The following is a 15,675-nucleotide window of genomic DNA, read 5'->3' as shown; positions in this document are numbered from 1 at the left end:
AATTGGTCCCAACCCACATGGAGCAAAGGAGAATGAAGAATGCCAAAGATACAAGGAAAATATTAAACCAAGAGACAAAAAGGGCCACATAAACTAGAGACTCCATCAGTCTGAGACCAGAAGAACTAGACGGTGCCTGGCTACCACCAATGACTGCCCTGACAGGGAACACAACAGAGAGTTCCTGATGGAATAGGAGAAAAGTGGGATGCAGAACTCAAATTCTAGTAAAAAGACCAGACTTAGGGGTCTGACTGAGACTGGAGGGACCCCAGAAGACATGGCCCCCGGCCTGTCTGTTAGCCCATAACTGAAACCATTCCCAAAGCCAACTCTTCAGACAAAGATTAGACTGGACTATAAGATATAAAATGATACTCATGAAGAGAGTGCTTCTTAGCTCAAGTAGATACATGAGACCAATAGGCAGCTCCTGTCCGGAGGTGGGATGAGAAGGCAAAAAGGGATAGGAGCTGGTTAAGTGGACACAAGAAATCCGGGGTGGAAAGGAGGAATGTGCTGTCACATTATAAGGAGAGCAACTAGGGTCACATAACAAAGTGTGTATAAATTTTTGTACGGGAAACAAACTCGAAGTATAAACTTTAACTTAAAGCACAATAAAAAAAAATGATAAAATATGGGATGAAAAATTTTTTTAAAAAAAGAGAGGTTTCCTGAACACAACCAAACACTTCAAGGGACTGAGTAGCAGTGGCGGGGCTCTGGAGACCATGGTTTCAGGAGACATCTAGGTGAACTGGCATAACAAAGTTTATTAAGAAAATGTTCGGCATCCCACTTTGGTGAGTGGTGTCTGGGGTCTTAAAAGCTTACAAGCAGCCTTCTAAGATGCATCAATTGGTCCCAACCCACCTGGAGCAAAGGAAAATGAAGACCACCAAAGACACAAGGAAAATGTTAGCCCAAGAGACAAAAGGGCCAATAAACCAGAGACTCCATCAGCCTGAGACCAGAAGAACTTGATGGTGCCTGGCTACCATCAATGACCACCCTGACAGGGGACACAACAGAAAGACCCTGATGGAGCAGGAGAAAAGTAGGGTGCAGAACTCAAATTCACATAAAAAGACCAGACTTAATGGTCTGAGACTACAGAAACCCCAGAAGACATGGCCCCCGGCCTCTCTGTTAACCCAGAACTAAAACCATTGCTGAAGCCAACTCTTTAGACAAAGACTAGACTGGACTATAAAACATAAAATAATACTCGTGGAGAGTGTGCTTCTCAGTTCAAGTAGTTATACAAGATTAAATGGGCAGCTCCTGTCCGGAGGAGGGATGAGAAGGCAGAAAGGGTTAGGAGCTGGCTGAATGGACACAGGAAATGTGGGGTGGAAAGGGGGAGTGTGCTGTCACATTATACGGATTGTCACTAGGGCCGCATAACTACATGTGCGTAAATTTTTGCATGAGAAATTAACTTTAGCTGTAAACTTTCACGAGCACAATAAAAAATAAAAAAAGAGAGAGAAATTTATTTCCTTCCAGCTTAGATGGCTAGAAGTCCAAATTCAGGGCACTGGCTCTAAGGTAAGGCTCTCTCTCTGTTGGTTCTGGGGGAAGATCCCTGTCTCTTCCAGCATCCCTCAGTTCCTTGGGGATCTTCATGTAGCATGGTATTCCCGTTTGTGCTCTCACATCTATTTTTATGCTGCTCTTTATATCATTCAGAAGTGGTTAAGTTTAGGAAGGACATACCCTACACTGATATGGCCTCATTAACAAAACAAAGAAAATCCTAGTCCCAAAGCAGATTCCATCCACAGGTCTAGGGGTTAGGATTCCAACTCGTATTTTGGGGGAATACAACTCAATTCATAACAAACCATAAATACAAACTAAAACCTCCTCCCCCCAAAGTTATAAAATTACCTGTTACTTAGTAAGGAACTTAAGACCATTAAACTATCCTCCATCAAGGTGATAATTTCTCCAGACTCAGTTCCTTTGAGCAGGAGCTCTCCCTTTCCTTTAAATGCTGCAAAACTAAGGTTCTGGTTGGTCCAGTTCTCAACCACCTGAGTCAGCTTGGCTTCAATATCCTTCTCTTTAATGGCAGATATGCAAATGTCCTTTGGAGGAAAATCAGAGAGCATGTCAGGACATTTTCAACTACAGATTAAGCACACCATAATATCATAGCATTTTTTAGCTTGAAAGGGGCCTAGAAGTCATCTAGCTTATTTAGCCATTTTATGGCCAAGAAAACTGAGGCTCATGACCATTGTGTTGCAGATTCAAACTAGGATCCCCTGGCTCTCTGGCTCCTATGCTACAGACAGTTTTTAACATCCGATGACGGAACTTAGATCATCATGTTTCTTGATTACATTGTTAACTGGAGTTGAGTTTTTGTTTTTATTTTCTTGGTTAACGTGGAGATAATCACAATCATCCTGTCTATCTCAGAGGTCTGATATGAAAATATATGTGAGTGTCCTTTGAAATCTTTAGAGCTGCAGTAAATATTACTATAGTCCTGCCTAGAAGGCAATTATACTTTTTCTTATGGGTTTTCTGATATGAAAGACTCACAAGGTGTCTTAGGTATCCAGTGCTGCTATAACAGAAATACTACAAGTGGATGGCTTTAAGAAAGAGAAATTTATTTTCTCACAGTCTAGTAAGGTAGAAGTCCAAATTCAGGGTGTTGGCTCCAGGGGAAGGCTTTCTCTCTCTGTCAGCTCTGAAGGAAGGTCCTTCTCATCAATCTTCCCCTGGACTAGGAGCTTCTCCTTGTAGGAAGCCCAGGTCCAAAGAATGCACTCTGCTCCTGGCGCTGCTTTGTTGGTGGTATGAGGTCCATATGTCTCTCTGCTCGATTCTTTCTTTTATATCTCAAAAGAGATTGGCTCAAAACACAGTCCAATCTTGTAGACTGAGTCCTACCTCATTAACATAACTGCCACCTATCCGACCTTATTAACATCATAGAGGCAGGATTTACAACACATAGGAAAATCACAACAGAGGACAAAATGGTGGACAATCACACAATACTGGGAATCATGGCCTAGCCAAATTGATATACATACTTTTGGGGGACACAATTCAATCCATGACGCAAGGGAATGAATATAAAAGGGCAGTATCTTCCCTACCATGCTTCACTTATTTTCACACTTAGAATCACAGAGTCACAGATATGGAAAGAAATTTAAAGGTGCAAGATATGTCCACAAATAATTATAATACGAATAAGTACATCATAAATGTCATAAGAGTCGTATGAACTGTTATGAGTTCTGAGGAGGAGGCGCTTCACTGAGGAGGTAGCACTGGAGAGGAAGTGGGATTCCAACAGGTACCTGGGTGGGGCAAACAGTTTGCGCTTCACTCCTAAAGGTTGCTAGTTCAAACCCACCCAGCGGCACCACGGAAGAAATGTCTGAGATCTGCTTCTGTAAAGATCACAGCCAAGAAAACCCTATGGAGCAATTTTACTATGTAACACTTGGGGTCATCATGAGTTAAAATAGACTAGATAGCAATGGATTTGCCTCAGTTTTGGGGATTCCAAGAAGGAGTCACTGAGGAGGGAAAGCACATTCTTTAGGGTGGGAAAAGGCTTCCTTTAGAGGCCGTGAATCCAGTAACAATAGTAATTCAGTTTGATTAATGGTAAATCCTGTGGGGCAGAGCAATAGGATGTACCTGGGGTAGACAGTACTGGGAATTCGTTTTGGAGTATTAATAGTTAAAAACTGAAACCTAGTATTCCTTGGAATTGTAAAACGAAGATTTCAAAGCACAGACTATGGATAGCTATGTTCTTACGAGTACAACATCCACTAATAAAAATGAGATCATCCTCAAAGATTTTTTAACCCTATGTTTCTTTCAATAGTATCCTAGTGACATTTACAAATAGGAAAAAGCGTTTTGAAAGTAAACTTTTTGTATACCAAAAAACCAAAACCAAACTTGTGCTATCAAGGCCATTCCAACTCACAAAGACGCCATGTGTTACAGAGTAGAACTGCTCCATACAGTTTTCTTGGCTGTAATCTTAATGGAAGATCTCCAGGCCTTTCTTCCATGATACCACTGGGTGGGTTTGAAGCACCAACTTTAGGTTAGTAGCCAAACACAAGCCATTAGTACCACAAATGCTTTGAAAGCAAAACTTTTGGTATACGTATGTTGTTAAAAATTGAGGAGGGGAGGTAAGGGGTGGGAAAGGAAGTCACACAACCACCAAATAAGGAAGGCAGAAAACTCAAATCCATATATATAGTGGTACATGTCCTGTCTTCCAAAACACAGAATAATGGATAAAATACAAAAATAGAAAGTAAAAGACCAATAATACCCATTACCCATTGCCATCAAGTTAATTCCAACTCACAGCCACTCTATAGGACAGAGTAGAACTGCTCCATAGGGTTTCCAAAGCTATAAATCTTTACAGAGGCAGGCTGCTGCATCTTTCTCCCACATAGTAGCTGGTGGGTTCAAACCAACAACCTTCTGGTTAGCAGCTGAGCATTTAACCACTGCCACCAGGGCTCCAATATAAAAAATACCAGGCTTAAAAATAAGATAAACATCTTGTTATGGATTGAATTGTGTCCACCAAAAATATGTGCCGTAACTCCTAACCCCTCTCTCTATGGTTATAATCCCATTTGGTAAGAGGTTCTTTGTTATGTTAATGAGACAGGATTAGTGTAGGGTATATCTTATGTCAACCTCTTTTGGAGATGCGGAGAAGAGAGAAGCCAAGCCACATGAAGATCATCCAGAAGAAGAAGCTCAAAGAAACAAGGACCTTCCTCCAGAGCCAACAGAGTGAGAAAGCCTTCCCCGAGAGCTGGGACCCTGTATTTAAGCTTCTAGCCTCCTAAACGGTGAGAAAATAAATTTCTGTTTGTTAAAGCCACCCACTTGTGGTATTTCTGTTATAGCAGCACTAGATATCTAAGACAATCTTCATGAAACAGAAGTAGAAAAGATAACCAAAACAATGGGTGGAGATGAAGCTTCACCTCCACCCACAAACCTTTAGTCAGTGGTAGGCAGGTCTCATGTTCCTGAAAGTGGTCTATACGAGAGGAAGCATCAGAGCTGGGAGCTGGAACCTACCGTTTGTGGAAGCACTGCCTCCAGCTGCTGCTATTTGGCCATTTAGATTAAACGAAGCTGTTTGTTGACTAGGTGGATAGGGTGACACAGGTGCACCTCACAGCCAGGACCTGACCAGGTCACCTCATGCCTGGACCTGCTATCCCACAGCAGAATAACCAAAAAAAAAACAAACCCATTGCCATTGAGTCAATTCTGACTCATAGCAACCCTATAGGACAGGGTAGAACTGCCTCATAAGGTTTCCAAGGGGCAGCTGGTGGATTCAAACTGCCAGCATTTTGGTTAGCAGGTGAGCTCTTAACCACTGCACCACCAGGGCTTAAGAATAGTGGGTGTACACATTTAGGGCAAGGGAGAATGAAGAAAACCAAAGACACAAGGGAAAGATTAGTCCAAAGGACTAATGGACCACAAATGCCACACCCTCCACCAGACTAAGTCCACTACACCTAAAAGGTGCCCGGCTACCACCACTGACTGCTGTGACAGGGATCAAAAGAGAAGGTTCCAGACAGAGCCGGAGAAAAACGTAGAACAAAATTCTAACTCACAAAAAAAGACCAGACTTACTGGCCGGACAGAGACTAGAGAAACTCTAAGAGTATGGCCCCTGCACACCGTTTTAGCTTAGTAATGAAGTCACCCCTGAGGTTCACCCTTCAGCCAAAGATTAGACAGGCCCATAAAACAAAACAAGACTAAAGCAGTATATCAGCCCAGGGGCAAGGACTAGAAAGCAGGGGGGACAGGAAAGCTGGTAATAATAGGGAACCTAAGGTCAAGAGGGGAGAGTGTTGACATGTCATGGGGTTGGTAACCAGTGTCATAAAACAATATGTGTACTAACTGTTCAATGAGAAACTAGTTTGTTCTGTAAACCTTCAACTAAAGCACAATTAAAAAAATCATCTATATGAGATGAAATGGTCAACATTTACCCTAAAGCTCAGATGAGAAGGGGACTGGGGGAGACAGTAGAGAAACTGGATTAATGGAAGCAGAACAACCAGAACAAGAAAAAAAAAAAAAAAAAGAATAGCGAGTGTAAATGGCTTTATAACACCATGGACTTGGGGCCAGAGGAGATGGGGAATTGTGAAGGAAACCACAAAACCACTAAGCAAGAAGACTAAAACACGGAGAGAGAGAAATAATTTTAACAAATTATATAAGCCATTTTTTTTAAACTTGCCATTCAACATGATCCTTCCCAAAATAGAAATTCTCAAACCCACGAGAAAATGGAATGCTCAGAGGGACAGCCAACATAAAAACCAAACTCTGTCCAGATGAAATTAATTTTATAGGACAATTTAAAATCTTCAACTATGTTCAATCTGGGAATCCTTCAGTATGGGGAAGTATAGATAAAATAATATTGGCCATGAGTTGATAACTGTTGAAACAAAGGATTCTCTACTTTTACATATGTTTGAAATTTTCCATAAAAAAATTTTCAAAGTAATTATGTTTAGAGTGCTCAGAGAGATAAAAGAAGAAACAGTGTCTATAAAAAGGAGCATAAAAAAAAAAAGAATGAAACAAAGGTAGAAATGAAAAAAGAACAGACGGACACACAAAAAAATTAAAAACCCTGGAAAACGTAATAATAAAAAATTTAACTGACTTAATAGGAAAAAGTATAAAATCAGAAATTTAGAAAATAGTTCTGAGGAACTCATCAAGAACACAACACAGAAATGGACAGATTTTTTTTTTTAATTGGAAGTATATTTTAAGGCACAAGGAGGATAGATTGAGGGGCTCCAAAATGAATATGAGTTATAGGATTATTTTGTAAATGCCAGGATTTTCTGTGATCATTCCTAATTTCGAAGGTGCACTATGTAGGACAAATAGCATACCCTCTAATAAAATAATCTGTTCAATTTTCAGAAAAAGGAGCTATTATTTAAAACCCTTTTGTTACCAATTTTAATCTTTTTTAAAATTTCTTTGATGCTATGTGTTTTCCCTAATAGAAGGCACGCTGATTCAAAGATCAATCTGAAATTTTTGATGAGAGTTCTAAATTTTGAGATATATGATCTGGCAATACAAGCCACCAATGACATGAGTGGCTCTGTGGTGCCACCAATCTGTGGTATGACAATATACCAATGAGAGCTAGATAAGTAATTTATTGTGGGTGCCTTTCCATTAGGTTATATGGGGAAACTCTGGTTTTCCAAATTTGACACAGAAAAACCGAAATGAACCCATCAGGGCTCCCTATCACACAGGAAAGCTAGAATTATGCTTGCAAGCCTTATCTCACAGAGATAAAGGGGGAATACAAGGCATAAGTCTACAAAACTAACACATCCAGGAAGCATCACCTAATAGAATGCTCAGCCTACACAATGAGGTTCCAACTCCAGTCAGGGTAGTTTCAAAAGGGACCCACCTTGAAGCTTAATGCATTAGAACTTGAATAAGGCCTGACCTCTGAGGTCCAGAGGCATAAAAAGTGGCTGGCATACCATTTATGCCAGTAGTAACAAGAGTTAGTAAGACCTCCTACTGTTATGTACCTCAATATCATCCTTATTTTTAAGGAGCGGTGCTTCCATAATATTTCTAAGACAAAAAGAATCAGATTCCACATCAAATGGGGTTCCAGTTAACTCAGAGATTCGATCCCAGTGTCTCTGTTTCATCGCCTTATTGGTCATCATTTCTAGCAGAGGACACGACTCACTGAAATCATCAATTCTTTTTTTAAGATCCAAAAAAGCTTGCCAATCTTTAAGTCCTTTTGGAAGTTTACGACATCTTTCAGAAAAAAAGAAAAAAAAGAGTCACCTATACCTTTCTTTGAAGAAAGATTTATGTACACACAACAATGTATCAGTTTGTGAAATGCCTATAGTAGCCTCAGAAGATGGAGACAATATAAAGGTAAGCTTAATTTGATTGAAATTCACCTGTTTTGAAATTCCTGAAGTTCTGCGTTAATTTTCTCAATATCTACATCTCCCCAAAGCATTTCATAATAACCACTAATATTGCTCATTACAGTATCATACAGTCCATACAGCTTCTGCAGCAAGTTGAGTTCCTTTCTGGAAAACAAAATAATTAAGTCACTACATAGTGTGTATTTTTAATAAATTCCATTATTGGATAGCCAGAGTTGATCCAATTAAATATTTCATAGTTACGTGTATGATGTCTTATAGACAACATATGCATAAAATGACATCAATTTCCAATAAAAAGACTTTGTTAAAGCTCCATCAATAAGGCCAAGTTTACAGCTCTCAAATATTCCAAAATTATACTATGACTTGATATTAACAAATAGTTCAAATATTTTGTAAAGGAAAAATCTCTGGGTTTTCATGCAGAACTTGCTATACCAATCCCTTCAAACAATGCAGCCCAAACCTGAAAACAAGATCAAAGCTAAGGCTAAGGTTTGACTTGATTTTTATGGATTTTGACTGGATGTTTATAATGTTTCCCTAGACTAAGTACTGGTCTGCCTTTACATCTTAACTTAAACATCACTTTCCTGCCAACTTTCCCTCGTATGTCTAACCAAAAAGAACCACACCAGTTGCCATGGAGTTGATTCCAACTCATGGCAACCCCGTGTGCTGCAGAGTAGAACTGCAGTCCATAGAGTTTTCAAGGCTGTGACCTTTAGGAAGCAGACCACCAGGCCTTTCTTCCAGGGAGACATCTGGTTAGCAGTCACGTATTTAGCTGTTTGCACCAACCAGGGACTCCCTCATGTGCGTAGATGGAATTATATTCAAAACTCTATATGGAGGGATTCCAGGTCCAAGTAAAGAAAAAGTTCTTCATTGTGTAAAACACTAAATTGCCCTCTCAACAGAGTTTGTGAGTTGTCCCAGAATTCCTCAACCCTTAGCATACCATTAGGGTCCACTGGACCCAATTTAGTTACTGAGTTTCTTTTTTTGAGCAGTTTTAACTCTTTATAAGGATTGATATTCACAACTTTTATTCTTTATTAGAGATAGTTCAAAGAACAAAAGTAAAAATTATTCATGTTTTTAATGGGGTGAAACTCATTATCTTGAAATTACCAGATGGCTCCACATTCTGCAATTAAGATTTTCTTATTTTTCCAATTCCTGATTCATTTTGCTATTTAATCATCCTAGGAATTATTATTACTCCTTGATTGCACCTAAATAAAATGCTAAAAAAAAAAAATAACTAAGATAATAAGAAAACAGAAGAATGATGAAATCATCTAGGAAGATGATACAATAGCACAAAAATAATAATGCTATTACATCATCCTTCAGGTTTCTTATTGTGCTTCCCAAAGTATTGCATCATCTTTCAAGAAAATATAAAAGAAAGAACTCAGGAGAACCATCTTCATAGTCTCATGATTTTTGTTTGTTGGTTAATTTGGCTTTTATTTAATACAGCTGAGAAATCAGAATTTTTCACTTTCTACCTAAAATGGCAAAGAGCAGAAAATAAACAGAGGAAGGTGTTTCCCAATTATTAAGCAGAAAAGAGACAGAAAGCAGTACTCTAGACTCTAATTTTGGTGGTATAAATATAACTGAATCTATAAGAGAAATCTCAGACTATGAGTCTTCAGATGACAATAACCAAGGTGAATTTTATTAAACTCAATCATTTATGAGTGAACAATGTATTTCCAGAGGTAAGGGCTTCATCATGCAATATTTTGCAATAAGAATCTAGACCATCCCATTTTGTGAAAATGGTGACAGTATTTTCTTTATTTATGATGTATACGTAAGTTTTACTTGCTACGGTTCATAGGTAGACAAATGTTGAAGGCAGATATGTACACAAAGAAAACAGGCAATGTAGAAATAAAAATCATTGATTATTCTAAATCTATAAATAAAAATGTCTCATATTTATAGTTCAAACAAGATGGCAGTCCTCTCTTCAACAAAATTATAAATGTCATAGCTTTCAGCAGTCTTCAGTTTTAGCAGTGAAGTGCAAGAAAAATCAGAAGTAACAATAAGCTAGAACCTACTGGAGATAGATCTGAAATCTGGAATCAGTGTTTACAAGATGGGTAGGCTCCAGGTTCACAAATGACAGCTGTTATGGATTGAACTGTGTCCCCCCAAAATACGTGTCAACTTGGTTAGGCTATGATTCCCAGCTTTGAGTGGCTGTCCTCCATTTTGCGTTTGATGTAATTTTCCTATGTGTCATAAACCCTAATCTCTGCCTGTGGTTAATGAGGCAAGATTAGATTATATTAAAGAGGATTATGGTGGGATGTAACATCCTTACCCAGGTCACATCCCTGATCTAATGTAAAGGGAGTTTCCCTGGGGTGTGGCCTGTACCACCTTTTATCTCTTGAGAGAATTGAGCAGAGAGTTGGGGACCTCATACCACCAAGAAAGCAGTGCCAGGAGCAGAGCATGTCCTTTGGACCCAGGTTTTCTGCACAAAGAAGCTCCTAGACCAAGGGAAGGTTGATGGGTTGATGACAAGGACCTTCCTCCAGAGCTGACAGAGAAGAGAAGGCCTTCCCCTGGAGGTGACACCCTGAATTTGGACTTGTAGCCTACAAGGCTGTGAGAGAATAAATTTCTCTTTGTTGAAGCTTGTGGTATTTCTGTTATAGCAGCACTAGATGGCTAAGACAACAGCTGATGTGCAGTCAGTTGCATTCAAAACATTGTCCCTGAACTAGAGGGTGCCCAGCTACAGCCGATGACTGCCCTGACAGGGAACACAACAGAGGACTCCTGAGGGAGCAGGAGAGCAGTGGGATGCAGACCCCAAATTCTCATAAAAAGACCAGACTTAATGGTCAGACTGGGACTGGAGGGATTCCAGAGGTTATGGTCCCCAGACTTTCTGTTAGCCCAAGACAGGAACCATTCCCCAGGCCAACTCTTCAGACAAGGATTGGACTGGAATATGGGATGGAAAATGATACTAGTGAAGAACGGGTTTCTTGGATCAAGTAGACACATGAGACTGTGTTGGCATCTCCTGTCTGGAGGAGAGATGAGAGGGTAGAGAGGGTCAGAAGCTGCCTGAATGGACACGAGGAGAGAGAGTGGAGGGAAGGAGTGTGCTGTCTTATTAGGGGGAGAGCAATTAGGAGTGTATAGCAAGGTGTGCATAAATTGTTGTATGAGAGTCTGACTTGATTTGTAAACTTTCACTTAAAGCACAATAAAAATTAATTTTAAAAAATTCCTTTAAATTTTTTAAAGGATACATTGGTCCTGATTGTAAATAGTGATGATTATTTTTCCTGGTATACTAAGGGTTAAAACATTGAATCTCAGACTGTGCATAACAATCACCTAAAAATGTGTAAAAATGCGATTTCCTAGGATCCAATTCCAGAGATTCTAATTCAGTAAGTAAGGGATGAGGCCCAGAAACCTGCAATCTTAACAGAATTCATCAAATGGATTAAGCTTAGAGCATCATTCCTTCAGAGAAAGAATAGAAACCATTTTTTTTACCCTAAATCGCTGAAGCATTACATAATTTAACATCAGACAATTTCACATCTATTTGGCCATGAAATTTTCATGCAATGACTGAAAGAAGTCGATATAAAGTTCTTTTCTAAAGTCAATACTCTAATAAGCTAATACCCCTGGTTTAATTTTGCCTCTCAAGAAAGTTATATTAAAAATTGTATTAAAATGTACTTGCTGAAATCCCAGTTCTGTCACTGCTTAAAATCAGTAACTTCCTTGGCCTTCGATCTCAATAAATTCTATGTCTACCCAATGGGGAAGGGCACTTTACCAAAAATGCAATTAAGCAGAGATGGGGAGCCAACAATGGTTATTCCTCTGAATAAACAAAATGATCCAAGATCGCAGCGCTTCCACACAATCACTGACACTATTCAAAAATCGTGAAAAGAAGAAAATAAAGCACAGGCTAAATAAAGGCCATACATGCCCAGAAGGTTTGTAAGGTATTTTCTACTCCCTAGGATGTTTCTTTTCTGTATGGAAATTGTGTATCAAATGGGTCAGGAGTAGCAGGAATAAGGGGAAAATTCAAGAGTGTTTCAAGTCAGGCTCTTCTCCACATGATGAAGGATTTGATGGTGCATGCCTCTTCTAAAGGGCTGCACTTGTATTATTTGCACTTGCAACACTTGTACATTTGCCAAAATTACCTGGTTTTGTGTAAAACCTCATAGTCGGTCACAGGCAATCCAAAAAGTTGTTCACCGGATGAGTACGTAACAAATTTCCTCCACAGATCATCAAAATTGGCCTATAACAAAGGATTTTAAGTTATACTAAAACATAACTAATTCGGACTCCAATAAAGTAGAGCTTATTATAGTCAGGATAAAAGGTAGGCTGAGGTTTACCTCGTAATATCTATGAAACATGGATTTGTGAAGCAAATTTATACTGACACCAAGCAATCAGAGGACAAGTTAAGTACTTAGGAAAATTAACTTTCAAGAATTCTAAAAGCATCCATTTTATATAAAATTATTTCTTTAACAAATTAAGTGGCACCTAAAAGGCCTCTGGCAACCCTAGTGGTGTAGTGGTTAAGAGCTACGGCTGCTAACCAAAGGGTCAGCTGTCCGAATCTACCAGGCGCTCCTTGGAAACTCTATGGGGCAGCTCTACTCTGTCCTATAGGGTCGCTATGGGTCAGAATCGCTTGACAGCAATGAGTTTGGTTTTGATTTAAAAGGCCTGTATTTCAAGTTTCTATAAATACATCTGAAATAAAACTGTATTTTTTAACAATCAGTAATTCAGGCTTTTTCATCTCTCCCAAAAGGTTCAAATGAGTGAAGCGTTAATATAATCCATTCAACTCTGTTTTCTCCACATTCACTAAAGAGTCTATAAAACAGAAGATTTAATTTGAGCACCATTTGAAATAATTCTAACAATTCAAAATCAACAAAGTTAATACATATTTCTTGTGATATTTCTTTAGAACTGGAATTTAAATAGAACATTAAGTATTAACAGACTTGTTCGTTTGTTCCGTCTTGAAAGAAGTACAGCCAGAATGCTCCTGAGAATCAAGGATGGAGAGACTTTGTCTCAAGTACTTTGGACATGTTATCAGGAGGGACCAGTCCCTGGAGAAGGGCATCATGCTGGGGAAAGAGGAGGGTAAGCCAAAAAGAGGAAGATCCTCAACAAGATGCGTTGACCCAGTGGCTGCAACAATGGGCTCAAACATAGCAACGATTGTGGGATGGTGCAGGACCAGGCAACATCTCATCCTGTTTTACATAGGGTTGCTTTGAGTTGGAACTAACTCGACAGCACTTAACAACAACAACAAGAAGTATTAACAGTTTTTAAAGCACAAAAGCAAATAGAAATAATCCACCTGTGACAAGATACATGCACTCTACATAAATGGTATAACATACCAATTGTTGTGTGCCATCAAATCAATTCTGACTCATAGCAATCCTATGGGACACAGCAGAACTGCCCCATAGGGCTTCCTAGGCTGTAATCTTTATGGGAGCAGATTGCCAGATCTTTTTTCCCGCATAGCTGCTAGGTGGGTTCAAACCACCAAACTTTCAGTTAGCAGCTAAGCACTTAAACCACTGTGCCACCAAGGCTCCTTAACATACCAGTCACACACACCCATTGGTGTCGAGTGGATTCGGACTCATTGGGACCCTATAGGATAGAGTAGGACTGTCCCATAGGGTTTCCTAGGATGTAATCTTTATGGAAGCAGACGGCCATATCTTTCTCCCGAAGAGCAGTTGGTGGGTTTGAACTGCTGATCTTTTAGTTAGCAGCTGAGCACTTTACCACAGTGCCACCAGGGCTCCTTGAAGTGACCGTACCCATGATGAAAATGTGGCACATTAATGTCCCAGTTGCTGACTAGTTAATTGGTAACTCCTGAGGGAAAGACAAGGAAGTGGGTCTATCCTCAAAATATACCCAGGATCCAACCACTTCTCATCAACTCCAATGTTACCACTCTGGTCCAAGCCTCTCACCTGGATTAATGCAGTAGCCTCTGTTATGGATTGAATTGTACCCCCCAAAAAGATATATGGAAATCCTAACCTCTGTATCTGTGAATGCACCCTTGTTTGGGGAAATAGGGTCTTTCTTTGAAGAAATTATGAGTTAAATCATGCCAGAGTAGCATGGGTCCTAGTCCTAATCTCTTCTGAGTGGTGTTTTATAAAAGGGGAGAACAGACAAAATCAGAGTCACACACAGGGGGTTAAACACCATGTGAAAATCTAGCTACCGGCCAAGGCATGCCAAGAAACACCCAGGGCTACAGAAGCTGAAAGACACAAAGAAAGATATTCCCTTACAGCCAATAGAGAGAAAGCTTGGTCCTTTGGACACCCCAAATTTGGACTTCTAGCCACTGAAACTGTGAGACAATAAATTCTGTTTTTTAAAGCTACCCACTTTGTGGCATGTTGTTATGGCAGCCCTAAGAAATAAGTAACTTCAATAAATAACTCTACCTTTCAATGGCCCAATCTGGAAACCTTGATCTTTTCCCCTCAACCCAGGCTCTAAGCCTATCAATTCTAACTCCTTAATAATTTCATGATCCATCTAGTTTTCTTCATCCAAAGTTTGCCACTTGCTTGGTTTCAATCTTGACAATTGCTTGGTTGTATTACCAAAACTGCCATCAGTTTAAATGTCCTCCCCACAAAACATTCTCCACACTAGTGCCAGAGAAATCTTTTAACAACACAACTCTTAAAATTTCAAATCTGATCATATCACTTTCTGCTTAAAGCCCTCTGACCCTCAAGATAGGATCCAACTCCTTATTAAAGCATATGAGGCCCTCCATTAGTGGTCTCTGCCTACTCTGCTGCCCTATCCTTCCCCACTATCTTCTTTGCCCGTGCAATATATTCCTTAAAAAACTAGTTGCTGTTAAGACGATTTCCGCTCCTGGTGACTCCATGCGTGTCAGAACCATGCTCTGTAGGGTTTTCAATGGCTGATTTTTCAGAAGCAGATCACAAGGTCTTTCTTCTGAGGTGCCTCTGGGTGGACTCAAACCTCCAACCTTTTGGTTAGCAGCTAAGCACTTAACTGTTTGCACCACCCAGGTACTACACTCCCTAAATCTCCCTGCTAGTCTTCAAGACGCAGCTTAGATGCCTCCTCTCCCAGGAACCTTCTCTGTCCTACCATCCCACAGCTCCCATCTGCATGGGAGCCCCTTCCATTTGTTCCTAGACCATGGCACTCAACATAGCTTTGTAATTGTCTCTAGTTTTCTCTCTCTATCAGACTTTCTAACCAAAACTCGAGAGCAGTGGGTTTTAGTGGGTATCAGACTTTAGCAGCTTAAAGGTAAGAACCATTTCTTAAACGCTTTTCCATCAACCAAGTCACATAGTGGGCATCTGAAAAATGTATTGTTAATGACTGAGAATGCAAGTAACAAAGAAGACATAAAAAGAATATGAATGTATTATACAGCCACTATAGAAAACAGTAAAAAGAACAGGAACAAATAAAAGAATTGCCTGATGTTTCTGAGGGGGTTGGTTCACTTACGAATCCATGAATCTACAGATATGCTCAGCAATCTGAG

General features: G+C 39.7%; 1 protein-coding gene across 1 annotated transcript in view; it reads right to left on the bottom strand.

Annotated features, from left to right (window-relative positions):
• Nucleotides 1–15,675, bottom strand: part of DNAH8 (dynein axonemal heavy chain 8) — a 367,281-nt gene that overhangs the window by 209,933 nt on the left and 141,673 nt on the right. The window contains exons 33-36 of the mRNA XM_049891307.1: nucleotides 12,257–12,357; nucleotides 8,040–8,177; nucleotides 7,647–7,887; nucleotides 1,897–2,096 (exon numbers count right to left, since the gene is read on the bottom strand). Coding sequence (XP_049747264.1) covers nucleotides 1,897–2,096; nucleotides 7,647–7,887; nucleotides 8,040–8,177; nucleotides 12,257–12,357 — 680 coding nt within the window. The remainder of the gene's footprint in view (nucleotides 1–1,896; nucleotides 2,097–7,646; nucleotides 7,888–8,039; nucleotides 8,178–12,256; nucleotides 12,358–15,675) is intronic.

Source organism: Elephas maximus, chromosome 1 (assembly GCF_024166365.1).
Source record: "Elephas maximus indicus isolate mEleMax1 chromosome 1, mEleMax1 primary haplotype, whole genome shotgun sequence".
Classification (NCBI taxonomy): Eukaryota; Metazoa; Chordata; class Mammalia; order Proboscidea; family Elephantidae; genus Elephas; species Elephas maximus.
The sequence above is the reverse complement of the archived record's forward strand: the minus strand, read 5'-3'. Positions and strand labels throughout refer to the sequence as shown.